Source organism: Benincasa hispida, chromosome 2 (genome assembly GCF_009727055.1).
Source record: "Benincasa hispida cultivar B227 chromosome 2, ASM972705v1, whole genome shotgun sequence".
NCBI classification, from domain to species: Eukaryota; Viridiplantae; Streptophyta; class Magnoliopsida; order Cucurbitales; family Cucurbitaceae; genus Benincasa; species Benincasa hispida.
In genome coordinates this window covers 47,607,993-47,632,285 of record NC_052350.1, presented here as the reverse complement: position 1 = coordinate 47,632,285, position 24,293 = coordinate 47,607,993, and the positions used below count along the sequence as shown (strand labels likewise).

At 34.8% G+C, this 24,293-nt stretch overlaps 2 protein-coding genes and 2 long non-coding RNA genes across 4 annotated transcripts; 1 reads left to right on the top strand and 3 right to left on the bottom strand.

The window, feature by feature from the left end:
* Positions 1-5,336: 5,336 nt before the first annotated feature.
* LOC120070844 (transcription factor Pur-alpha 1) lies at positions 5,337-10,604 on the bottom strand (the record flags this gene model as incomplete). Its single annotated transcript, XM_039022730.1, has 5 exons — positions 5,337-5,802; positions 5,936-6,178; positions 6,282-6,422; positions 10,224-10,271; positions 10,371-10,604. Coding segments are annotated over 5 exons (819 nt in total), but the record flags the coding sequence as incomplete, so codon positions are not given.
* LOC120070845 lies at positions 6,445-10,217 on the bottom strand. The gene is made up of 2 exons (XR_005480035.1): positions 7,661-10,217; positions 6,445-6,756 (listed from the first exon to the last, which is right to left on the bottom strand). It is a non-coding gene; the product is annotated as an uncharacterized LOC120070845 (long non-coding RNA).
* Positions 10,605-13,140: 2,536 nt separating the features above from the next.
* LOC120070565 (pentatricopeptide repeat-containing protein At5g56310) lies at positions 13,141-16,470 on the top strand. Its single transcript, XM_039022355.1, has 2 exons — positions 13,141-14,841; positions 15,671-16,470. Exons 1-2 carry the CDS (start codon positions 13,214-13,216, stop codon positions 15,672-15,674), a joined length of 1,632 nt encoding a protein of 543 aa, XP_038878283.1. The 5' UTR covers positions 13,141-13,213; the 3' UTR covers positions 15,675-16,470.
* A 5,978-nt stretch (positions 16,471-22,448) lies between these two features.
* On the bottom strand, positions 22,449-23,157 carry LOC120070856. The gene is made up of 3 exons (XR_005480036.1): positions 23,038-23,157; positions 22,763-22,953; positions 22,449-22,552 (listed from the first exon to the last, which is right to left on the bottom strand). It is a non-coding gene; the product is annotated as an uncharacterized LOC120070856 (long non-coding RNA).
* Positions 23,158-24,293: the final 1,136 nt, after the last annotated feature.

Below are 24,293 nucleotides of genomic sequence, written 5' to 3'. Positions count from 1 at the left end.
ACTTGACCTTAATCCTGAGCTAACTATGAACTCCTGTTTATTCAGGATTATCCTTAGATTTTCATGGGTGAGGATTGGCTCAATAGCGTCGGCTCAATAAGTCTCCCATTTCAGGGGTAAAATTGGGTAGATAGTTAGGGACATAGGATGCAAGATGGAATTCACTCCTACCCGCTTTTATGGATAATAGAGAGGTTGTTCCCTTAAATACTGATTTTGGGTCTTGAACAAGGGGTCTCATCCTCTCATTAGCCCAAGAGGGACTCGGTTTGATGATCGAATCACAAACCAATTGTTCATTAGAAAATCAGTGTGACTTAAGGAAAAGAGGTAATCTCGAGGGTAAAACAGTCATTTGACCCAGTCGTTATTACAAACAACTTGTGAAGGGTTAACTTACTAATTATGGTTATATCGAGTGGACACAATATATCTACAATGAGGGGAGTGCAACTACTGAGCTTTATTGGAGTGACCTAGTAGTTAACATATGGGGGTTAATTCAATGTAAAGAGTTTAGCCAATTAATCTTAGATCGTTGGAGTCCATGATCTGTAGGTCTATTAGGTCCCCCTACTAGCTCACAAACGGATTAGCCTTAGAATAGCGTGATAATTGATTTCAAACGTTCAAATTCGAATTAAGGGAATTAGTAATTATATATGATATAATTAAACGTTTAATTTTGGAATTAAACGTAATTGGAGAATCGATTAATATATAAATATTATTTAAATATTAATGGTTCATGAATAGGGATTCATGGTGATGGATTTGGTGACAAATTAATTTAATATTTGATATAAATTAATATAATTAATTAAATTATTTAATTAATTATTAATTATTAATTATTAATATTATTAGAAAAATTAATTATTGAATTACTTTTTGTAAAATTAAAAAAATAAATTTTAATTAAAGAATTAAAATTGAAAATTTTATTTTGATTTTGAAATTGAAATTCTAAATACAAAATGGAAAAATTGGAAGTTTGGAAAAACCCACAAAGTGGGATTTTTTCACTCAACTTCAAAGCACCATAATCACCATAATTCACTAATTCCACCAAGTAGGTGATGTCTTCATGGGATGAAGACTTCAAAGCATGGGTGGATGGTTTAAAATAAAAAAGAGATTCAGCTGAAAAGGACATGCAATTGCTGAATTGCTGAGTTTTTGAAGGTTGAAGAAGTTGTTCTTCAATAAGCTGAAAAAACAGAAAACCTCTCCTCCAATTTCCCTAAGTTTAAGCTTTATTTTAGTCCCACAACTCAATCTAAGGCTCCTAGAGAGTAGTAGAGAAGTTGTAGTGGTGATCCATGACCTGAATTGGAGAATATTGCAGTTGTATTTCGTTAAAGAAGAGGATCTTTAAAGGTATGTAATGAAACCCTCTTGATACCCCATGAACATGTTTAATTTGATGTCAAAATTGAGGAATTAGAATGCTTAATGATCCTATTTTCTTATGCTGCATGTTTCTATAAACCAACATTTGGCTCAGAAAATTCTTGACGGATCTGGAAGTTGTTCCAGATATGTCAAAAGCCCATCACACTTTATTGTGATAATAATGGTGTTGTAGCTAATATCAGAGAGCCTAGGAGTCACAAGCGCGGCAAAAACATCGAGCGAAAGTATCATCTCATCTGAGAGATTGTGCATCAAAGAGAAGTGATCGTCATGCAGATAGCTTTGGAGCACAAGGTTGTTGATTCGTTTACTAAGGCCCTCACGGCTAAGGTGTTTGAGAGTTACCTGCAAAGTATGGGTCTATGGGACAGGCCACGTTTAGACTAGGGCAAGTGGGAGATTAGTTGGGCGGTTTGTGCCCTAATATATTGTTTTGTGTACTTTGTATTATAGTTTGACTTTTACACTGTACACCCCACTAGCTTTAGGTCAAGTGGGAGATTTTTGGGATTGATACCCTAAATCTCGTAGAGTTCTATAGTTTGTAATTGTAATGTACAAACATTTTATTTATGTAATAAAACATTTGATGTTTTATTTCAAAATTAGTTGCATTAACCACAAACCAATAAACTAACATTCAGAGTTATCTTGTAGCTTAAACATGTATGTAGAGACATATGGGTGGATCATGTTTTAGTGATAACCTAAATGGTCTATAGTAGATGGATAAGACTGGATACCTTATCATAGTGACACTACGAGTATAGCCCACTTTGTAGGTGTTGCAATTGTTACAAAGTACTACAAATGATCTGATCTTAATCATTCATGTGAAGACATGTAAGCGGGGATATACTATACAAATGTGTTTGTATAAAATCGGACCACGAAATGTTTAGTTTCATTATACAACGTCGTTCATAATAGAGACTTACATTTCAATAGGATGACCATAGATAACATGATTTGAATCCTGAGTGAGTTGTGAACTTCTGCCTATGAGAACTGTCCTTTGATTTGTATGGATGAGAGTGACCAGATCACCGACTCAACAAGTCTACCATTTTAGGGATCATCTGATTGAGGAGTTGAAAACACAACTACATAAGAGGAATTTGCTTTTTCCCCATTGTTGGGGCAAGTAGATAAATTGCTTTAAAGGTTGATTCTAGAGCTTGAACAATGTGACACCACACCCTTTCCTGGTCCGAGAGGGGTTTGATCATAGTTGGACTATGATTTATTGTTCATTAGAAAGATCAATAGTACTTAAGGAGTTAAATATAACTAAAAGGGCAAAACGGTAATTTTGACCCAATTGTACTTACGAGCAATTTGTGAAGGGTTATCGTACTGTTGATTAGTTATATCCAATGGACATAGAAATATATCTATAATGCAAAGAGTGCAGTTGTCGGTCTTTAGTGGAGTATCCGACAGTTAACGAATAGTAAATAATTTAATTAAAGAGTTTAATTAATTATTCACGTATGGTTGGAGCTTCAAACTACTGGTCCATGAGGTCCCCTCGATAGCTCAACGGGATTTAATGAGAATCAATTTTTGGATTAGTTTGAATTATTCAAATTAATTGAGGGAATTAATTATATATGATATAATTGATTAATTTTTTAATTATATGTGATATAATTACTATAATGTATTTGATACATTATATTAAGTACTTTTTAAAAGAAATAAATATTTGAATTTGATTTAGATGTTAATCATATGAATTGGATTCATGTAGTTGAATTTAATGTAAATGTGTTTTATATTAAAAGTCTTTTGTGGGAGAGAATTAAAACTACCGGTTATATTATATTTGATACAATATAAAAACTATAGGTTATATATTATATATGATATAATTATGTATAATAATTTTTTTATTATTTAATTTAATTTTAAATTTAAATTAAACTAAAGAGAGGGAAATAACTTCTCTCCTCTTTTTATCTTCTTCGTGCAAAAATTGGGAGAGTGTAGAAGACACAAAAAAGTTCTATTTGTGAATTTCACGAAGAAGAGGATCTACACGACATAAAATCATCGCCATGTACAAGATAAGCGACGACCCAAACATGCAAGCAGAAATCGAGTGTGAAAAATACCTTGCTTTTAAAATTTGAAATACCAGGGATTTATCAAGTGCAAAATATGTCATGTATGCCTGGCTAGCAAAGCTTGATTGAAACGATGAAAATCCTGAAAACTCATTCCACCTCGGTCTTTAAAACAGTCATGCGCTCTCATTACTCGTTTCTTATCTGCAAGTGTTGAGTCCACAAAAGCAAAAGTAAGTATCAAGACGAGCGAGAAACAAACATGGGAGATGGAACCATCAACTTTGAAATATTAATTAATATTAATTAATGTCTTATTTGAAATAAGTATTAGAACCATCAACTTTAAAAAATTAATTAATGTTTTATTTGAAATATTAATTATAACCATCAACTTTGAAATATTAATTAAGGTTTTATTTAAAATATTAATCGATGTCTTATTTACTGAGTTAGGCTTGGTGCAAAAAAAACTCTCCATATTCCAATTACTTTTAGCAAACTTGTCTTATTACTAGAAAGAATTTAGAATTAACAGAAAAGCAAAAAACTTGGGAAGCTCCATACAATTTTATTTACCAGCCTCATCTATATATACAACAAACACAGAATAGAGAAAAACTGAAAATGAGAGAATCTTGGAAGAGCGGAGAAGGTGGGAAGGTGCACCACGTTACAAAGGAAAAACAAGATGCAGTTGTTGACCCTAATAATAGGTAAAACTGCAGTAAATAACAGTAAAACAAAATTTGCAACTTAGCGAGTTAGTTTAACAGTTTATGATTCCATACTTACAATAGGATTTGTGTAACATAAGACAATCAAATCAATTTTGATAATTGATAAGCCTCATTTATATGACATATTTAATTCTAAAAACGTAAGTATTGGATTGTTTTGGTATATCTTTTTTGCTTAAATTAAGAATGAATCTTGTGAAATTGGAAAGAATTCATGTGAACATATCAAATATCCTTGATCCTTACCCATTTTAGGTCTCAAAAAGATCTTAAAAGAAACTCTAACATGAAGACAATAAATAAGGCATGAAGCAAAAATTCAAGACACACTTTTCTAGCCATCTTCGATGCTTTCCCTCCAATTTTCAGTTCAAACATTTTGTTCTTTTATTTTTGTGTAGTATGTGTGAGCTTGGGTTGTTTTCCCATTCGATCCACCCTTATTGAAAGACTTAGGATGTTAAGACCCAACCATCCTTGACAAAGGAAGTTGAGTTGATTGAAGAAGGAAGATAGTGAAAACTCTGGGGCTTAGGATAGTTTGTCGCTATGAAATTTATAATTTTTATACACTGTTTTAGTTTCTTATTTTCATACAAGTTGTGTACTTTTTTTCCATTAGATTATTATTGCAAGTCATTCATTACTTTTCATCTTTCTCTTGACTTCATTTTTAGCATGTTCATCTTATCTAGAGTTTTATTTTATTTTATCACGAACTAAAGCCATTCTTGAGATTCAAATATATAAATACCCTAAGGGAGGAGAATAAGTTTTTTCATCCACAAACACTTTTCGATTTTAGAAAACAGGATCTAAGATGTTATGGTCTATAACTTAACTAAATAAGGTATACATACCCAAGTCGAAAGGCAAAAGATTCGAATTTTCATCTCCATGTTCGGTTGAACTCTACAAAAAAATTATTGAGTTGTAATGTCTTAAAAAAATAAAATTTATCTACATTTCAGTCTACAACTCAACCAAAATTATTTTGTAAAATCCTAAAATTGAAACCCTTTCTCCAATAGCTACATAACAGACAGTTAAGTGTCTAACAAAGCAGAAAAGGGTGGAAATGGAAGTTAAAATCATTAGAAATTGCAGCAACTGAAATGAACAAAACACACTGAACTCACCATTATTATAAAGTGAACAATTACAAGCATATCTCTTTCCCCTCTCTCTCTCTCTCTCTTTTGTTATTCATGGAAGAAGAATAATTAAGCTTCTCAAGCATTTTCCATAGCCTCTGCTAATCTCTAGCAGGATGGATTATTCAGACTTGAACTAGAAAATCAAGACAGGAAAATATCAAACCACACGGTGCACAATTTGAACCCTACTCGAACACAAGCGTGCGTGTAGATCTACACAAACACTAAAAGGAATAACCACAGACCCCTGGGGCGGAACCATATAGTTCATCTCTGAGGCGGATCCACAGTTCGAACATTCACACCTGTCATTCCTTCAATCCTGTCTTTGGTGATCTCCACGAAATGTCCTACTATTTCATAGAACTGCTTAAGACCCGACAATGGGAGAATGATTGAAGATCGATCTGCCCCTGCAACCTGTAACCGATATCGGTTGGGTGAATTTCATACCAAGAAACTGATTGGAGGAACCACGGGGTTTCAGACAGACAGAAACAGATTAAATAGGCATCAAATTCAGGCTCTTAAGATTAGTTTTCTTGATCATTACCTCAGAAATCCTCAAGAAATGACCCCGGTTGTTACTTCCGAGATCAAAAAAGAATCTCTTTTGATCAGCTCGGATAACTTTTGAAACACCCAGATTCCCCAATTCATCTTGAGCTGACAAGTCTACTTGTCTATCTACATTCAAGTCAGAGGTTGGACCAGGTTGACTACTATGACCTGATATGAAGCCTGCTCCTACATCATCTGAAAGTCCGACAAGACGTTCTGAATGTTCAGAATTTTCCTGGTTTAGGCAAAAGAAAACAGCACGAGTTGTGTTAAAAGAAAATCGGGGGAAGTAAGCCCATGAAATCCATGATGAGAAGCTGGACATGAGCAACAGAAACCTGATTGGGCAGTATGAAAAGTCTGGATGCTTCATTGATCTCTGCCAAAATGTTTCGAAATGCAGACCATCCCTCATCCCGGGTGCTTCCGGCAGGAACGATAATGGTGCTGCGGTTTCTACTAACCGAAGCTTCAGATACCTGCCCAGTTGACACAATTTGAAATTCCACAAGCCAGCTCTATTTACAACCCCCACAAACCAGATTTCAAAAATCCTTTTTTTTTTTTTTTTTTTTTTTTGAGGCACCAGGAGAAAAAAGGGAAAAGAGTTCAGCCAAAACACCAATATTTGTTAAACAAAAGAAGAATAATAAGATTAGATGGAGGAGTTGCCTAATTCCCAAAATCCTAATCTTAAGCCTTACAATCTAGAAGAGGGCAACAATGTACTCAATAATGTCTATAGCTGAAGAGGTCAAATTATCTACCCTCAAATTCCAGAATTCGAATCATTCAGCATTAATTTGTATTTACCTGTAACATAATTTTTGTTAATATATAAGAGATCTAATTGATAAATGAAATAAGGAGAAACCCCATCACCAGAATAAAATAAACCAGGTTGACAACAAATATTTCCACTTGGAAACTAAATAAGATAAACTAAAATGAAGAAAAGGGTGCTTAATTTTGCACCAATAAAAAATTGTATACAGAACCAAATCCATAAACCTATCAAAAGAAGAAAAAGAATCTCTGGAAAGTCAACTATTGCGCTCGCCCTAAAGAATCCAAAAGAAAGCATGTGTAATTGTCAACCAAACCATCTTTTTAGTACCGTCAAAAGAGACGCTAGAATGTCGAAAGTGTAATTAAAACAAGTTAAAAGACCAACCAAAAGCTTTCAAAATAATAGGCCAGAAATGAGAAACATAAGGGCAATGCACAAAGAGCTGGGGACTCAATATGAAATTGACACATGATGCACCAGGTTGACATTCAACATTGTAAGCAATTAGCAGTATTAACAGCTCCAAGACTAAGCTTCCATAGGAATTTTTTTAATTTTTCTATGATCAAAATAAGAATAATGAGAGCTGAAATGAGCTCAAAGTAGTCAAGGATTTTACAGACGGTTCAGATCCAGACTAGTATTTTCCAAAAAACACGATGGAATCAGTTACAAGCTTGATGATAATATGTAGCCATTTATAAAGATCATATCAGATACAGAAAGTTGATTGACACTCATAAAACTACACATCACACTCACATCTATGTTTAAAGAAACTTCAAACAAATTAATAACCTAAAGTAGGAACATGGGAGAAATGGAGATCTGTAGCACACGTGGAAGCTTACTGTCGATTCAACAAGCAAAAGTCAAGGGACAGAACATGCTAAGTCTTGGAATAAGTGAACTTAAGATTTGACTTACGTGAACTGACACGTGAAGATGCAGCTCCAAATGGATCAAAAGAGGGCTTGCTGGGATGTCTAGTATGAAGGGGCAATGGAGCTTGAGGTGGTTGTCTGCTGCCACACAATGGCAGCCTGTAAGGGTTAATTTGCACAGTAAATCAGCTCCTTGATAGGGGAGAAAGTGGTAATGGCTGGCTAAAGATGGTGATGGAAAAAATGGAACGTCTAAAAAGCAGGTTACTGTAGACAAAAAGGGGATGAACTATTCTACTTCAGAACTTCCTTCTCTCTTTATAATTTCCTGGAGAATATCTATCACAACACTGAGAACAGCTAAAACATGCATTTTTCTTCACCAGAAATTTGTTTCTGGTTTAGAAGACAGAAAATACTTCCAACAATCAATACAAGCCTGGCCTAACTTAGTAACACATCAAGTATTGAGGTATTATCCCAGAATTGAGAAATGTTATAGATAACTCAAACAAACTGTAAGCCATGTCTTTAGTTTCAATGTCTAGTCACAACTCACATTACTGAAGTCCAATAATATATTTCGAGAACAGCAGTGTTAAAAAACAAAAATTAAGGAGTTATGTGCAGAGGGAGAACTTAAAGTGTGCAGGAAATGCTTACATGCTCTATATAACAAATAATCAAATACTGGATGGAAAATAGGTTTATCATCAGATTCAGAACGAAAAGCTAAAATGGTGGCTTCATCCTCCATTTATGAAATCTCCTAGTTGGCAAGTTCTCAAGTTTGCTTTTTAACCCACTTCACTCCAAACTACCCTAATGCCAGATGTGCACCATCCGGTCTGAAAGCAAGTAATCAAGGAGTAGGACTACGCACTAGATTACTAGTTACACATCATGCTTCAAAAGAAATAAAATTAAGTTGCACACAGCCATGCATGACTATGATTTATGAATAATTTATGATGTATTAGTGGCCACAATTGGTTCTAGAGGAAGCATATGCAGCATGGATGACACACTTCCTGGGTAATATATCCACATCTATAACCTTCTATGCATCCAAAATCAAGACGGGAAACACACATGATATAATTAGAATGAGAAAAATTAGACAAGGCTGTGATTAAGTGAAGTAAAACTAATGGATGGAGAACCTTATTACATTGTCGCAGATGATAAAATCTGGAGAATTCAGTAAATAATGTTTGAAATGGAACTTTCTAGTTTATATGGACTCATTATATAAGCATATAATTGCATGTAAATACTTTAGTTTCACTTTTAACATGAACCTCCATTATGTAAGGTCTCGTGTAGATTAGACAGTGTTTTGTTTATCAAGTTCCATATAACTTTTTTTTTAAATAAAATAAATTGACCAAATGAATTAATATCATTATATATTATATAAAAATAAATATACTAACAAAGCATGATCTACGATCTATGTCCTTCTCATGTTCATGCTAATGATTTGAACAGGCATGTGCCAACTGTATTCATGCCTTTTGTTTACTACGCTTTCAGTTTCATAAGCCTATGTATTTTGCAAATGGCTTATCATAACTATGGCAGATGAATAAGTGAACCAGACAGGTAAGTGAAAAATATTTTCAAAGGGAAAAAATAAACAAGGAAAAAGATAAAAGGAAAGAACAAGAATAAACCGATACCCAGAACTCCCATTAACAAAAAAATGGAACCTCCAGCAATCTATCTTAGTGAGTGTTGGCTAAGAAGCTCTTTTCGGCAACAGAATAGTACTCCTATTCATTCCTTCTCCCTGGCCTATTGATTTCAATGCTTTCCCAAAAAAAATCTCTCTAATCATCCGGAAGAAAATAAGCTTCCACAATAGAATGAAACATAGGGGACGTGGGACCCTTCTCTTATATAAGCTATTAGAATCTCGTGATTTGAATTGAAGGCCTATCCCCTGCCTATGTGTGTAATCTTAGCATTCAGTGTGTATTCCTGAATAATCTCATTTTTAAATTATTCAACCTTTTCATTTTACCAAGTTCAATGTTAGTCAAAAAGTCAAATCATACTGTTCAAGAGTCTCCATTAATCATAGTATAATTCATATTTGGAAAGAACACATTTGGAAGTATTGTCAAATGGAAGCTATAAAAGTCGTCAAGAAAGTAAAGAATGGTCTTTTCTTAAAAAGGACACAGAACATGTAATATGACTACATAACGAATTCAAAGTTCAATTAATTTCATTCTTTTTCTATTCCTCTGATAAGAGTTAATTGCTTGGCCACTAGAAGCCATAATATAGAACCTGAAAGCTGAAAAACCTGGGCAGAAGTAGAACTTCAACCAAAGAAAAACTTCAGTACCAAAATCATCAGGAGAAAAGATATCAACTTTTTCTGAAGCACAGTTGCAAATTTTAAGTGAAATTCCAGACCAACAAGACCAATCCCATTCTCCAATCTATGCAGATTCATCCAACACCAATTTGGCAGAATCAAACAAACAAACTGCAGAGAGTACTTTCAAGAGAGAAAAAAACGGATATTCGAGAAAGTTGGAATCTGGAGAAAAAGAAACAAACAACAAAAGGGGTAAGCAGGAAAAGAAATTTACCTTCAAGAAACGACCCCTCCTATTCTCGCCAATGTCAAAGTAAAACACCTGAAAGGCACAATAAGTACACAAAAAAGGCAAAAGTTGACCACAAGAACAAAGAGGTAAACTAAAAAAGCAAGAGAGGAAGAAGAGAAACAAAGATGCCTTTGTGTCCAGCTGCAATTCCTTGCTAAAAACCTCCGGGTCATCAGAATTGATATAGTAATTGAAGAGATCTAAGAACCATGGAATCCCAGAGAAAGGAACAATGATCGTTGACCTTGTAGCCGATGTCTTCTCTGAAATCTTCAGATATCGACCTCTGGGATTCTCCTTCAGATCGAAGTAGAACAGCTTGTGTTCCACCTGCAGTGTTTTGCACATCAGCTCCACGTGATTCAATTAATCAGCATCATCTCTTCTCCAATTGGGTTTACAAAAAAAAAAAAAAAAAAAAAACGAAAAATACACAGAAATTGAAACGAACAAACCCCGATTTGAACAGAAATCGGTGCAAAACCCCGCCAAATGACTTCAATACAAACGAGAAACTAGAAAATAATCAGAAACCTAGAAATGGGAGATCTAAGAAGTGAACCCCATGGGGGAAATAGAGAGAAAAAAGGGATTTTGGCAAAAGGGTTCTGCAAAATTAGGGTTAGAGATTACATGAACGATTTGTGATGGGGTTTTTTGGGTTTTTAACAGTTTAAATTGGAATTAAAATGACAATGAAAGATGAAGAAGAAGAAGAAACATATTTCGAAGATGATTTTTCAGTACCTGTGAAACCCACTGTAGGGTAATATTGACAATCTCCAAAGTCAACTTCGGTCAAAGGCTGGCCTTTCAGATAACAATGGCCAATGGCTGCATCCTATGATCTCTACTCTGTAAGAAGAAAAACCACAATCATTTTTCTTTTCATTCTTTTCATTTATGATTTGTTTTTAGAAACTTTTATTTGAAGGGAATTGATTTTTGTAGCAAAAGGAAACATGTGAGTTCGTTAAAATAGTTAATGATTTCTTTATTTCATATTTATCATTGTACTTAAACATGTTATGTGTTTGTTGGTATTTTTTTCTTCAAAAAGTGTTGTGAATTTCAACCTAGTGATGTGCAGGTATAGTGTAATGAGCAAGTCGAGTCAACTATTGCTCAGATACTTTGTTTCGATATTCTCTCGACGCTGACATTTTCAACAACACACGAGCCTTAATAATGTAGAAGTAAGGATTTATAAATAAAGAGACAACTCTAGTCATTAAGATACACGTCTTTTAGTGATTAGTCGATTGAACACTTCGTTTGCTAACTTAGGTATCATAATATGTTAGGTTCGAACCATACCAACATGAGTTTTCTCATAGGTCAGCTCGATAATATTAGAAGCATCTCGAGTGCTTTTGATGATATTCACTCACCAACATATAGTATTTATTATTTCAATTTTTATTTTATATTTTTTGGCTTTTAATAATGGTTCACCTCAAGATTTGAAATATCGATATCGATAAAAATATTGAGGCCATCGATGGAAATTTCGGGAATTTTTTTGTAGAAATTTATGGAAATTGTTATAATTTGTTAATAAAACTTTGTTATGGCTAAATTAGACTTAATTGACCATTTTTTGTCATCATTTCTATAAGATAAGACAACGTTTAGATGTAAATGGTAAAATATTTGTGTAAATGTTGATGTGAGAACAAAAATTTGAAAAAAAAATGGGGGGAAAATATTTACAAAATAATATCAAATATTGAAAATTAATTATAAAAGTAAAGAACACAAAATATGTGCATATAAAATAATTGTAAATTGTTATTATAGAATGAAGTGAATACAAAAATGAAAAATCACAACATTAAACTAACATAACATAAACAAAATAAAAAAACTATAACATTAAATATAGGAGGGATATAAAGAGCATAATATTAAACATAACACAACATAATAGAGAATAAAAAAAGAAAAAGAAAACTCTACGAGTAGATAGAGCTTAAAAAAAATTAGAGGAATATTAGTGAACTCACATTAACTTGAGTTTGAGGTAAAAATTCTACGTAAAATATTTGAATGAAAATGAGTGGTTTCTTGAAAATAAATATTTTTTATGGTAAAAGAGAAAAAAAAAATTTCCCATCATTTTCCTTGAGGTAGCTGGTAAACAAAATCAAAATTTTGATGGAAATATCGAAATATTAATGAAAATTCAAAATTTTGAGATTTTGGAGGAAATACAAAATTTCCTCCCATCGAAATTTTGAACTATGGTTCACCTTGAGAAAAAAAAAAGCATATAGTATGTACTCACTTTTAGGGTTTCAAGATCTACACTTTTAATCTTGATTTTTCACCAAATACTCACTTTCACCAATTTGAAGTAAAATTTAAATTTCAATAGTAAAATTATAACATTTGGAGACGTAGAAATTAATTTTTTTTAAAAAAAACTCAAAACTTACTTAACTAAATGTATAACATTTTGAAACTATGGACCAAATAGAAAGTAGGCCCAAAACATCTTAAAGATATTCTTCATTTAAAAGAGTTATGATTAATTAAAATTCACCATTTTTATTATTAAAATTAATTTTAAAATTTTTATTTGTAATTATTTAAAATTAATTAATAGACATTGAAGTTAAATATTGAAGTGAATATTTAGAAGAAAAAAAAAGAAAATTGAGAATACAAGTTTAAATCTTGAAACTTAAGAATAAAATTTAAACAAAATTCAAATCTCAATGATAAAGTTGACTTTTGACGATGATTATTATTTTATTTTGAAAAATAACTCCTAACCTCTCTTTTTAGTTCAAAAATAAAATTAGTATGACTTAATCTTCGATACCAAAAACAAAATAGTTACGTTGGGAGGTTAGGAGTTATTTTTCAAAAGAAAATAATAATTATCGTCAAAAGTCGAACAAAACAAAGACAGCATTTTTGTTAAACCCATTTGGTAATGGAGTTCACTCTCCAATGTAGGCTTTGAAATGCGTTGGTCTCTCTCCCTCCTCTGCAAATCGTCTCCTTCCTTCGCTAAACCCACCATTTTCACAGCCCCTCTTGCATTCACTTCCCTTCTAAGCAACTGCCGCCACCCTCTTCACCTTTATCAAATCCATGGCTTCATGTTGCACAGAGCTCTCGATCAGGACAATCTCTTTCTCAGCCGATTCATCGACGCTTGTTCCTCTCTTGACCTTTCTTCATACGCCTTTTCCGTCTTCTCAAACAAAACCCACCCAGATCTTCGTCTCTACAACACCGCAATCAAAGCCCTTTCTCAGACCTCCTCTCCCCTTAATGCCATTTCACTTTACACCAGGATTCAGATTGATGGATTGCGCCCTGATTCCTACTCTATTCCATTTGTTTTGAAGGCTGTTGTTCAGTTATCCGCCGTTGAAGTTGGGCGGCAGATTCATACCCAGACGGTTTCTTCAGCTTTGGATATGGATGTGAATGTTGTCGCTTCTTTGATTCGAATGTATTCTTCTTGTGGGTTTGTTTCTGATGCTCGTAAGCTGTTTGATTTTGCTGGTTTTAAGGATGTGGCTTTGTGGAATGCTATGGTTGCTGGGTATGTTAAAGTTGGACAACTTAAGAGGGCGCGTAAAGTGTTCGACGAAATGCCTCAAAGGAATGTGATATCTTGGACTGCTTTGATTGCTGGGTATGTACAGACCAATAGGCCCGATGAAGCGATTGAGCTGTTCAGGAAGATGCAGCTTCAGGAAGTGGAGCCTGATGAAATTGCAATGTTGGCTGTGCTCTCAGCTTGTGCTGATCTGGGAGCTCTCGAGCTTGGGGAGTGGATCCATAACTATATTGAAAAGCATGGTTTGTGTAGGACTGTTCCATTATACAACGCCCTTATAGATATGTATGCAAAATCAGGCAACATAAGAAGAGCACTGGAAGTTTTTGAGAATATGAAGCAGAAAAGTGTCATAACTTGGTCCACCATGATTGCTGCCTTGGCTCTTCACGGGCTTGGAGGAGAAGCCATTGACATGTTCCATAGTATGGAGAAGGCAAAAGTTAGGCCGAATGAAATAACTTTCATAGCAATTCTATCTGCTTGCAGCCATGTTGGGATGGTGGATGTGGGTCGTTATTGTTTTGATCGAATGCAGTCAATGTACAAAATTTTGCCAAAAATTGAGCACTATGGCTGTATGATTGATCTGCTGGCTCGTGCTGGTTATCTTCAAGAGGCACAGAAACTGCTTCACGATATGCCATTTGAAGCAAACGCAGCAATATGGGGGTCTCTTCTTGCTGCTTCCAATACACATAGGGATGCTGGGCTCGCAGAGCAGGCTTTGAGGCATCTTGCTAAGCTAGAGCCTGAAAATAGTGGGAATTATACACTTTTATCCAATACATATGCTGCTTTAGGAAGGTGGAATGAATCTGGGATGGTGAGGAAGGTGATGAGAAATGCAGGTGTGAAAAAGGCTCCAGGTGGAAGCTTTATTGAAATTAATAACAGAGTGTATGAATTCATGGCTGGAGATGAGTCAGATCCTCAGTTAGATGGGATTTATCAAGTATTATGCAAGCTAATTCTGCACTTGAAAATGGCCAGGTCGTATCAGGAGGAAATAGGAATGGGGTAAGTTTCTTAACTATGATGAGTGATATGAATAGGCTTCCTTTCTTAACTATGATGAGTGATATGAATAGGCTTCCTTACTTTAAAAGATGTTGAAAATTTACATTTTTAGTCCATAAGAGTTTTCACATTGTATCTATAGACGTCGAATTTTTGGAAGTTCATGTTAAACTTGAGTGTTACAAAACAGGTTTATTTGGTCTAAGGATTAAAATATTGATGTCAATATCGATATCAAAGTTTGAATTTTATGGATACATCGACGGATATATCGATAGGATATTGATATCAACAAAATTTATGTAAGTCATGAAATTTATAAAATTTATTTATATTAATAATTAAGTTGTTTTTACTCCAAAACTAAGTTATGAATATTGTTATTAGTAATCATATTCATATTAGACTAAATCAACGATATTTTTTATGTTTTACGAGCATTTATAAAAATGTTAGAAATATCCCTGGATATTTAATATCCATATCGAACCTTTCGATTTATGGATATATTGACACATCCACAGATATTTTCATCTTTGATTTGATCCTAAATCATGGAAACCTTGGACTAATTGGACCTATTTTTTGCAAAACTCGAATTTACTATTCAGAAGACCAAATAGACTTGAAAAGTGATAGTTTAGGCTTAAAATGTAATTCATTCAAAATATTTTGTATGGGGAATTCAGAGAAAATGACCTCATATGAAGAGTCAACATGGCCATACTGGCCAAGTTGGAGAAAGGCAAGCAAGACTGAACCTTCATAATTCAGCCATGAGGAAACAAACTTCTTGATCCTTTAACTCCAGATTTTTCTGCATTGACAGGTGAAGCAGCAGCTATATATTTTTTTATATCTATGCTACTTGCTGGCTCTGGCTAGTCAGCTCGAGCATAATTCAGTCGATAAGATGCCAACTATTATCATCCCAAAAGTTGGTGGTTTGATCCCAACCTTGAAATTGTTCATCAAAAGTACAAAAGATCGTCATCTTTAGACACTTGCAGGGTCATGGATCTGTGTTGTCAATGCAGTTTGCAAAGGAACCGTCTTGTGTGAGCTCACTTCATTCATCATTTCATTTTTGGACAGAATTCTTCAACCTTATGGTACAGGTTTTAGTTCAAGATCCAGTTACTGTACTAATGTGGAGGCTGAAGTCGGGTGGTTAGCGGGATCAAGATGTTGGTAAACTCGTCCGATACGGGTCGAAATAACTGAAAAGAGTTAAAGAGGTTTAACATCTTCATGCTACTCAAATGGGAAGCAAAGGGCAAGGGTGATATTTGGAAGATGTAATGACCTTCATTTTTTCCTATGTTTCTGGAACAGTCCATTTATAGTGAAGCAAGGATACTGGACATGAAGAGTCTTCTTAGTATTCTAGTTTCATTTTCAGAAGCTTGCACCTCTCAGTTTCAAGAGAGATCTTCAATGGAAAGGTCATGTTGTTCCCCCTTTTCTTTTAGAAGTTTCATGATACTCAAAGAAACCATACTTGCAATTTCCAATTTTGACTTTTGGGATCAATTAATATGCTGATTGAGTTGCAAATAATACTTGTTGCTTTTAGAACAACATATATGAGGCAGAGATTCAAACTTCCAATTCCAAAGAAAACATATGTTTACAGATATGTTCATGTTGTCGGGTAACTCTTTGGTTTTATATATATATATATATATATATTATATATATTAAGTCTATAAATTATTCTTTCCACCTCTAAATTTCTTGATTTGTTATCTATGTTTTACCCATGAGACAATTTTTGAAAATTTTTTTAAAAAAAAAGTTTTTGAAAACATGTTTTTGGAATTTGGAAAAGAATTCATCTCGAGATGAAACATAATTTTTAAAAACTAGAAACAAAAGACGAAATGGACAGGAAAGATGGCTTTAACAACTCCTGCAATCTTTTTTGGTTAAAGAACAAAATAACTTCTATATTGTAAATATCTCTAGTAATTAGGTCCAAAGTATTAGTAGATATATATAAAAGAATTTGTGTATATAGCAAATTTTAGATCCAACTCTTAAAATCTATGAGTAATCAATATATTGTAAATAGGGGTCTATTAGGATAGATTTGATATATTTTTAATTCTTTATTAGTCCTAAAAGTACTATCTATCACAATTACCCTAAAAATAGAATAAGTCAACTCAATCTAAGTTAAATAAATACATTTTCATTTGTTTTTCTTGAGGTTATATATTTGAACCTAAAGTTCCACACCTTAAAGTGATATACATTTTCTTAAATAGATAAATAAAAGTTTGAACCTTCACGTCTACATAGTTGAACTACAAGAATAAAGTGATAAGTTTGAATCTTTATCTTCACTTATAGTTTATATAAATTTAATTAAAAAGTTTGAAAAGTAAAATTATTACAATGAGGCCTAAAATAAAGGGCTAGTTGCATAAATAACATTCAAGTCTAAAATAATAGAATATGTAGCACAATGATAAAATAATATAGCATAAAAATTGATAAAAGACTAAAAAATCCATGCCTAGTCCACCATCGATAATAACTATCAATGGCTTAGCATCACAAATAGTAGGTATTAATGATAGTTTTCAATTCGAGGAATACCATGGAAACAAAACCCTCGAGTAGTCCCTTTCCTCATTTCGCAATCTTTGCTATCTAAGTCTCTCACATTTGAACCCTAAACCCATCTTCTTCGTTAGACGCACGTCATTCATTGCCACCCTTTGCCTGTGCTCAGATGTTGTTGTCGTCCTCGACGACTCGAGCCCTCCCTCTCGTCTCTTCCATCTGAAGGCCACCCCACCTCACGTTCATTGGCGCTGCTGCAACTTTCTTGTTCAAATCGGCATCAAATTTCAAATCTCACTTTTGGTGACTCCACCTCCCGCTTCCCACCACCGGTGACTCTTTCACCAGCAACTCCACCACCTGCACCACTGACGTCCCCACCTACGCGCAGCTCTAGCTCCGACACTTATACCAATCGAAAAAAGGGGAAAAAATAGAAAATGAAGAAGAAGATGGTGTCTTAATGTACAGAAGGAAAACTTGGATTTTTTAAAAAAGATAAAACAATAGTTAATGGTCAATATTTGGGAAATTTGTATGGATGACCCATTTCTTTGGTCAATATTTGGAAATTTTGTATGGATGACCCATTTTTTGGGTCTAAAAATGTCAAATGACCCATTTTAAAAAAATAATGTCAATTGACCCTCTGCTGACATCATCGTCATACCAAATTACGTAAATCGTCGTTATACCAGCCTCACGAGGTAAATATCGCTCTCGTCTGATTAAACACTCTCGCTCTCGCTTGAAATTCCCTGGTTTGATGTGATGCTCGTCAATGTACAAATGATTTGACAATTTTCATGACGGAAGCCTCAAATCAATAATACCTAAACAGAATACAATGGTGATTTCTTTAAACTCTAAACTCCATTTCAACGGTGATTACTTCTTTGGTTTTTGATGGTGTTTTGTTGAACGGAGGTTTTTCGAATGGGGATTTCCAAGACGAGACTTTTTCAGAACGGAACAAGTTTTTCAGGAAAGTGTTCTCATTATTTTGAGTCTGTTTAATTATTTTTGTTGTGTTATTTCTGGAAATGTAGCATTATGAAATTTTGTATTGGGAGAGAGAGCAAGAGTAAGAGAGACAGCGAGATTAAGAGAGAGTGAGATTATGAGAGAGAGCGAGATTAAGAGAGAGCGAAAGTACACTTCAATTGCTTGTACAACTTAATGATAAATTTTCTTTTGCTTTGTAGGATGACAGAAGAGTGTCTACTTATTCGTTATGGGGATGATTGGGATGAGAATGAAAGTTCGTATATTGGGGGACAGTTGACAGGAATCATTGTGCCTCATACATTGAAGTATAAATGACTTAAATCTTACATTTACAGGGTTACAAATGTCAGTTCTTCAGAGTTTGATCTTATACTGAAAGTTAAATAAAAGCTTGAATATAAAGCCCCTCCACAATACATAAGGAATGATGATGATGTTCGCTTCCTTCTTTTCCGAGAAGAGCTTAGTAGACTTCAGTTAGTTGTAACGCTGAAATCGAATCAAGACGAAAATATTAGAATGAGGTTTTGAAATGTTAGTTATGATAATACCACTATGGACAGACAATATGAGGAATCATAACAGTTTCGTCGGGAAGAGGATGATGGTCCATTGTCTACTAACACTGTATCATCAAATTATCACTAGACAACGATTGCACTAATTCAGCAAGATTGAATTCAGAATTGGATGGTACTTCAGTTGTTGGTAATGAGAGACCATCTAGATTCGATTATATGGATTGTGTCATCTAGAGCAAAGTTGTGGTCCTTTAGTGGATGTGAATGAGCAACCAACAGAATTGAATGAAATGGATCATGATCATGCAGATGTGCGTCGTTCTATAGTAGCTTCAGTGGTTCCACCATATGTGTTTTCAAGTCATAGGACAGAGTTGATTATGTCTGGTACCTCTTCATTTGGGACAGAGGACGTTGAAGTTGGTCAACTATTTTTTAGCAAAAATAACTTGAAAATGAGATTATCTATTCTGTCCATCAACAAAAATTTTGAAGTTAGGGTCAAGAAGTCAACCAAATCTTTGTTCACTGTCGAATGTATTGGGGAAACATGTAAGTGGAGTTTTCATGCAGTGAAAATGGAAGGGTCTGATATATTCAAGATCACAAAGTACTACAGTTCGTACACATGTTCCATTGGAATTCTAAATCACGACCATAGACAAGCAACTGCTATGGTTGTTAGTCAGTTGATTAAAGATAAGTTCACAGGAATGGGACGTATTTATAAACCTTGTCATATTGTTGAGGATATGAGGAGAGATTATGGCGTGAACATAAGTTATGATAAAGCGTGGCGTGCAAGGGAAGCCGGGTATGATCTCACTAGAGGTACTCCAGAATACTCATACTCCATACTACATGCTTATGGAGAAGCGTTAAAAATAGAGAATCTAGGTACAGTCTTTGAGATCGAACTTGAAGATGAGGTGCATTTCAAGTATATGTTTATGGCATTAGGGCCTTGTATTAGAGGTTTTGCAAGCTGTTGGCCTGTGATAATTGTTGATGGGTCGCACTTGAAAGGAAAATACAAAGGCACCATGTTGGTTGCGGTTTCTATAGATGGGAACAATCAATTATATCCACTAGCATATGCAATAGTAGACAATGAAACCAATCGATCATGGAAATGGTTTATGTCAAACTTGAAATACAGTATCAAAGAACCCGATAATTTGGTGTTTGTATCTGATCAGATGGTATCTATCAGCAATGCTATTCGTGCATTTTTTTTCCACGACATTTCATGGATTGTGCACATGGCATATAGAACAAAATCTTGTTACAAACTTTAAGGATAGCACGGTTGTTGGGATATTTAGAGATGCAGCAAGGGCATTTCGCATGACAGAGTTCCAAACAAAATGGGAACAACTTCATAGTTTTCGAGATGGTGTTGTCACGAAATATCTGGAAGACATCGGTCTTCAAAGGTGGGCACGGGTTTACCAAATAGAACGAAGATATGATAACATGACATCCAACAGTGCAGAGTGTTTCAATTCATTAACTAAAGAGTATCGACTATTACCTATAGTATGCTTGATTGAACATGTTAGAGGAATGCTCCAATCGTGGTTCTATGAATAGAGGAATTACTAGGCATCTCGAATGACATTGCACTCTGACTACTGTGAAACTCGATTGGCAAGTGAGGTCGATAAGGGCAGACAATATCGGGTTGAGCCTATTGATTGTTATCGGGTCCACGTGCGAGATAATCGATTGGACAGTATTGTCAATCTTCACATGAAGGAATGCATGTGTAAGAAATTCGAATCACTTGGTATTCTGTGTTCGCATGCAATTGTTGCTGCCAAGGAACGAAATATACCCATCCAGAGTCTTTACAGTCGATTTTATACAGTGGACTCTCTAATGACTACGGATGCGGAGCCTATAAATCCACTTGGCCACATATCTGAATGGAAAAGACCTCCTGGATATGTAAAAAAGACTATCCTTCCTCCGAAGTTTGTGGCACAAGTCGGGCGACGAAGAGTGAGAAGAATACCATCCAAAGGAGAATTTCGCAGACAAATGAAATGTGGTTAGTGTGGAAATTATGGGCATAACCGCCAAAATTATAGTGAACCGCTCACAACCGTACAACGTGCTGAAAATACCAGAAACCGTGACACAAACACCTTTCATCTAGTTTAGTTTATAACTAACTTGAAACGTTTCATTTGTTATAAATACCATTGATCAGTTTTTCATACATCACACTTGTAACATACTTCATACTTTTTCATACTTCTAACGTACTTGTAACATACTTCATACTTTTTCATACTTCTAACATACTTCATACTTGTAACACTTCATACTTCGTACTTTCATCTTGTAAACAAAAACAATAACAAGTTGGAGTATTTCTATAATAGCAATCTTTATACTCTCTCAATCTTCATACTTGTAACAAAAAACAATAACTTCATACTCTCTCAATCTCACGCTCTTTCAAAATCTCGCTCTCTCAATGTTTGAACTTTGAACCTTGAACTTTGATATAATGTTCTATATACTATTGATATAATGAAAAGAGCAGTAGCTCAATTATACATGTTTTGATAAAATGTATAATATTGAACTTTGAACTTTGAACTTTGATAAAATTGTTTTATACATGTTTTACATACATAAAAAATACATATTTTACATACATAAAAAATACATGTTTTTATATACATAAAAAATACATGTTCTTACATACACAAAAAATACAATAAAAAATACGTGTTCTATACACATAAAAAATATGGAATGTTCGCCCATAATTGACACACTAACTGCATCCTATATTCACTCATCTTCTCTTGAGTGATTACGGACGGATCAGCACCAGTCACCAGGTGTTCTAGTAATTTTATTGCAAAGATGCCACAATCAAGCGACCCGTGTTATATGTCGACGTTCATAGATCGCGAGATTTTCCAACAGGCTGTGGATAGGTCCGGCTTTGGACGATCCACGTCACAGTAGTGAAGTATGGATGGTATTGTGAAAGTCAATGGCTCTAGCCAATTCACCAGCTTTGTCATTGGTGTGTATGACAGAAGTGAATCAAACACGAATATGTGGCCTCTGTTAATGTCCATTATAAGGACCATCCAGTGCTCACTGATATTCATTGTCATATAAACGAAATCCACATCTGCCCATTTGACATCAAATTTACTGGTGACGTAGTCCTTATACGTGTCTTCATCCTCCCATGCTAGGGCACCCTCCAGAAGTGTCTTATTCTTTATTCGTTTAAATACTCCGCCACGAGCATTAAGGTGACTTTGCCAAATAAAATGAAAAGTTAAGTAACGAAATATACCATAGTAAAATGATTATGCGCAACAAAATATATTAAAATTTACCGTTACACCAATTGGCAAGATGGTGAACTTGTGCATGCACATGTCAGGCCAGGTAGAAAATTTTTCTTTTATAAAATAAAATAAAGTTGGTCTACACAAAAAATTACTATGTCAATAAAAGTACAAGAAGTTACTCATCAAGAGATATAAAAATATAAACCACACTTTTCTTCTTTACTTGAGCTGGAGGTGTATATTATCAACAACTTTCCTCTTACGACTAGTTCTTCGAGATTCCTACACAAACAAATAACAAAAAGTTACTCATCAAGAAATATAAAAATATAAACAAAGATTATTGATCAATAAATTAGTCATCAGTGTAACTTCTTCTGTGGTCGTAACAATCCCAAAAGTGTCGGCCTCTGGGATGTCAGACATGTCGGCCTCTGTATGTGGCATGGTGAGTAAAGTAAACATATTGGGCTCTGTTTGTAGGATGTTAACCTTTATAGGTTCGACGTCAGTTGGTGATGTTATGGTGGTATCGGATTCTAGAGGGGGGATGGGAGTAGGTGAAGTGGTGGTATTTTGGTGCTCTACAGGGGGATGGAAGTATCGGAGGCAGTCACATTATTGGTATCAGGATCCCGAGATAAAATGGGTGACCTTGTCGTCTCTTCATTCACCATGGAACCCTTCAATTTGTAAAGTAAAATAATGAGTTCACGAACATGTAAAAACTAAACACGTAAAGGCATAAAATGATAGTAAATGCAAACCTTGCACATAGACTGCAACAGTGACAGGATGGCCGACATTTTTCCTTTCATGTCTGTCATGTTTTTCTTCCATATTGGATACACGACTATTTAAAGTCGATATACGGCCATCCAACCTCGATAGTGAGCTGTCAAGGTCCACAGATATGAATAAATAAAATCGTTGGGATTGGCTCCCTCCCTGTGGGCAGCACACTCAGGACACTCTTCATCCATAGATCGCTCTCTATGGGAGTCTGCAAGATAGACACCAGGTGGGTTCAACTCGTCCTCATCGCGTACATCCCCCACCACATCATGGAACATATCATCACTAGGTGTGTATGTCCCTCCTTCCACCCTTCCACATTCAGCATCCTCGTGCTCATAATGCTCGTGTTCATCCCCTCCCTCCACCCTTCCACGTTCATCATTGTCATCTCCACGATGATCATCACCGTCACTTTCACTTTCAGAACTACCCCCATCACTAGTCAACCTATTGCCACTTTCAGAACTATCATCATCCACACCTAGATCAAATATAGGTCGTCTATCAACTAGGGTATCCCGAAACTCCCTCTCAGCATCTGTCATGACAGTACCCTCTTTAACCTTTACTTGCATTAACAACCCAGTAAATTGGTTAATGTCAATTTAACAACCAGATAAATATATTATGCATAGAATAAACGTACATTGTTAGACTCGAATATCTCTCTCTCGAGTACTTTGAAGGATTCTGAGTGGGAGCATGACCATCGTAATATATGGGGCAAAGCCACCTTGCTCCTTCGCTCCGCAATGTTCCCAGCTACTGATGCAGCTAGGATCTCGTATGTCCATACCTAAATAAAATTTAACATATATTAAGAACAATAGTAATGTTAAATTAAGCAACACGATTATTATGTTAAACAAATTTACCTGGAACGCTTGTGGAAATCCATGCAAAGAGTACTTCACAACATAATTTTTATTTTCTTTCACCTTCATCTTGTATAGACTGCTCTCATCCTTCAATGCAGTCTTTAGGGCATCCAGTGTCCTCTCCCAAATAATGGTACCCCAATCAAGACTGTTGTAGTACTCTAAGTTTTGAACGTCCTTAAAACATTTGAGGTCCATTGCATCTTTTTGTTTGTTCTTTCCCATCATTGCAACCTCAGTATAATAGACTACTGTGATCTTCACAGCATCCTCATCATTTCCAAACTCCAACTCCTTGTATTTTTCTTCAAGTAGACGGATATGTAAGGTGTCCTTCGTCACTTGAT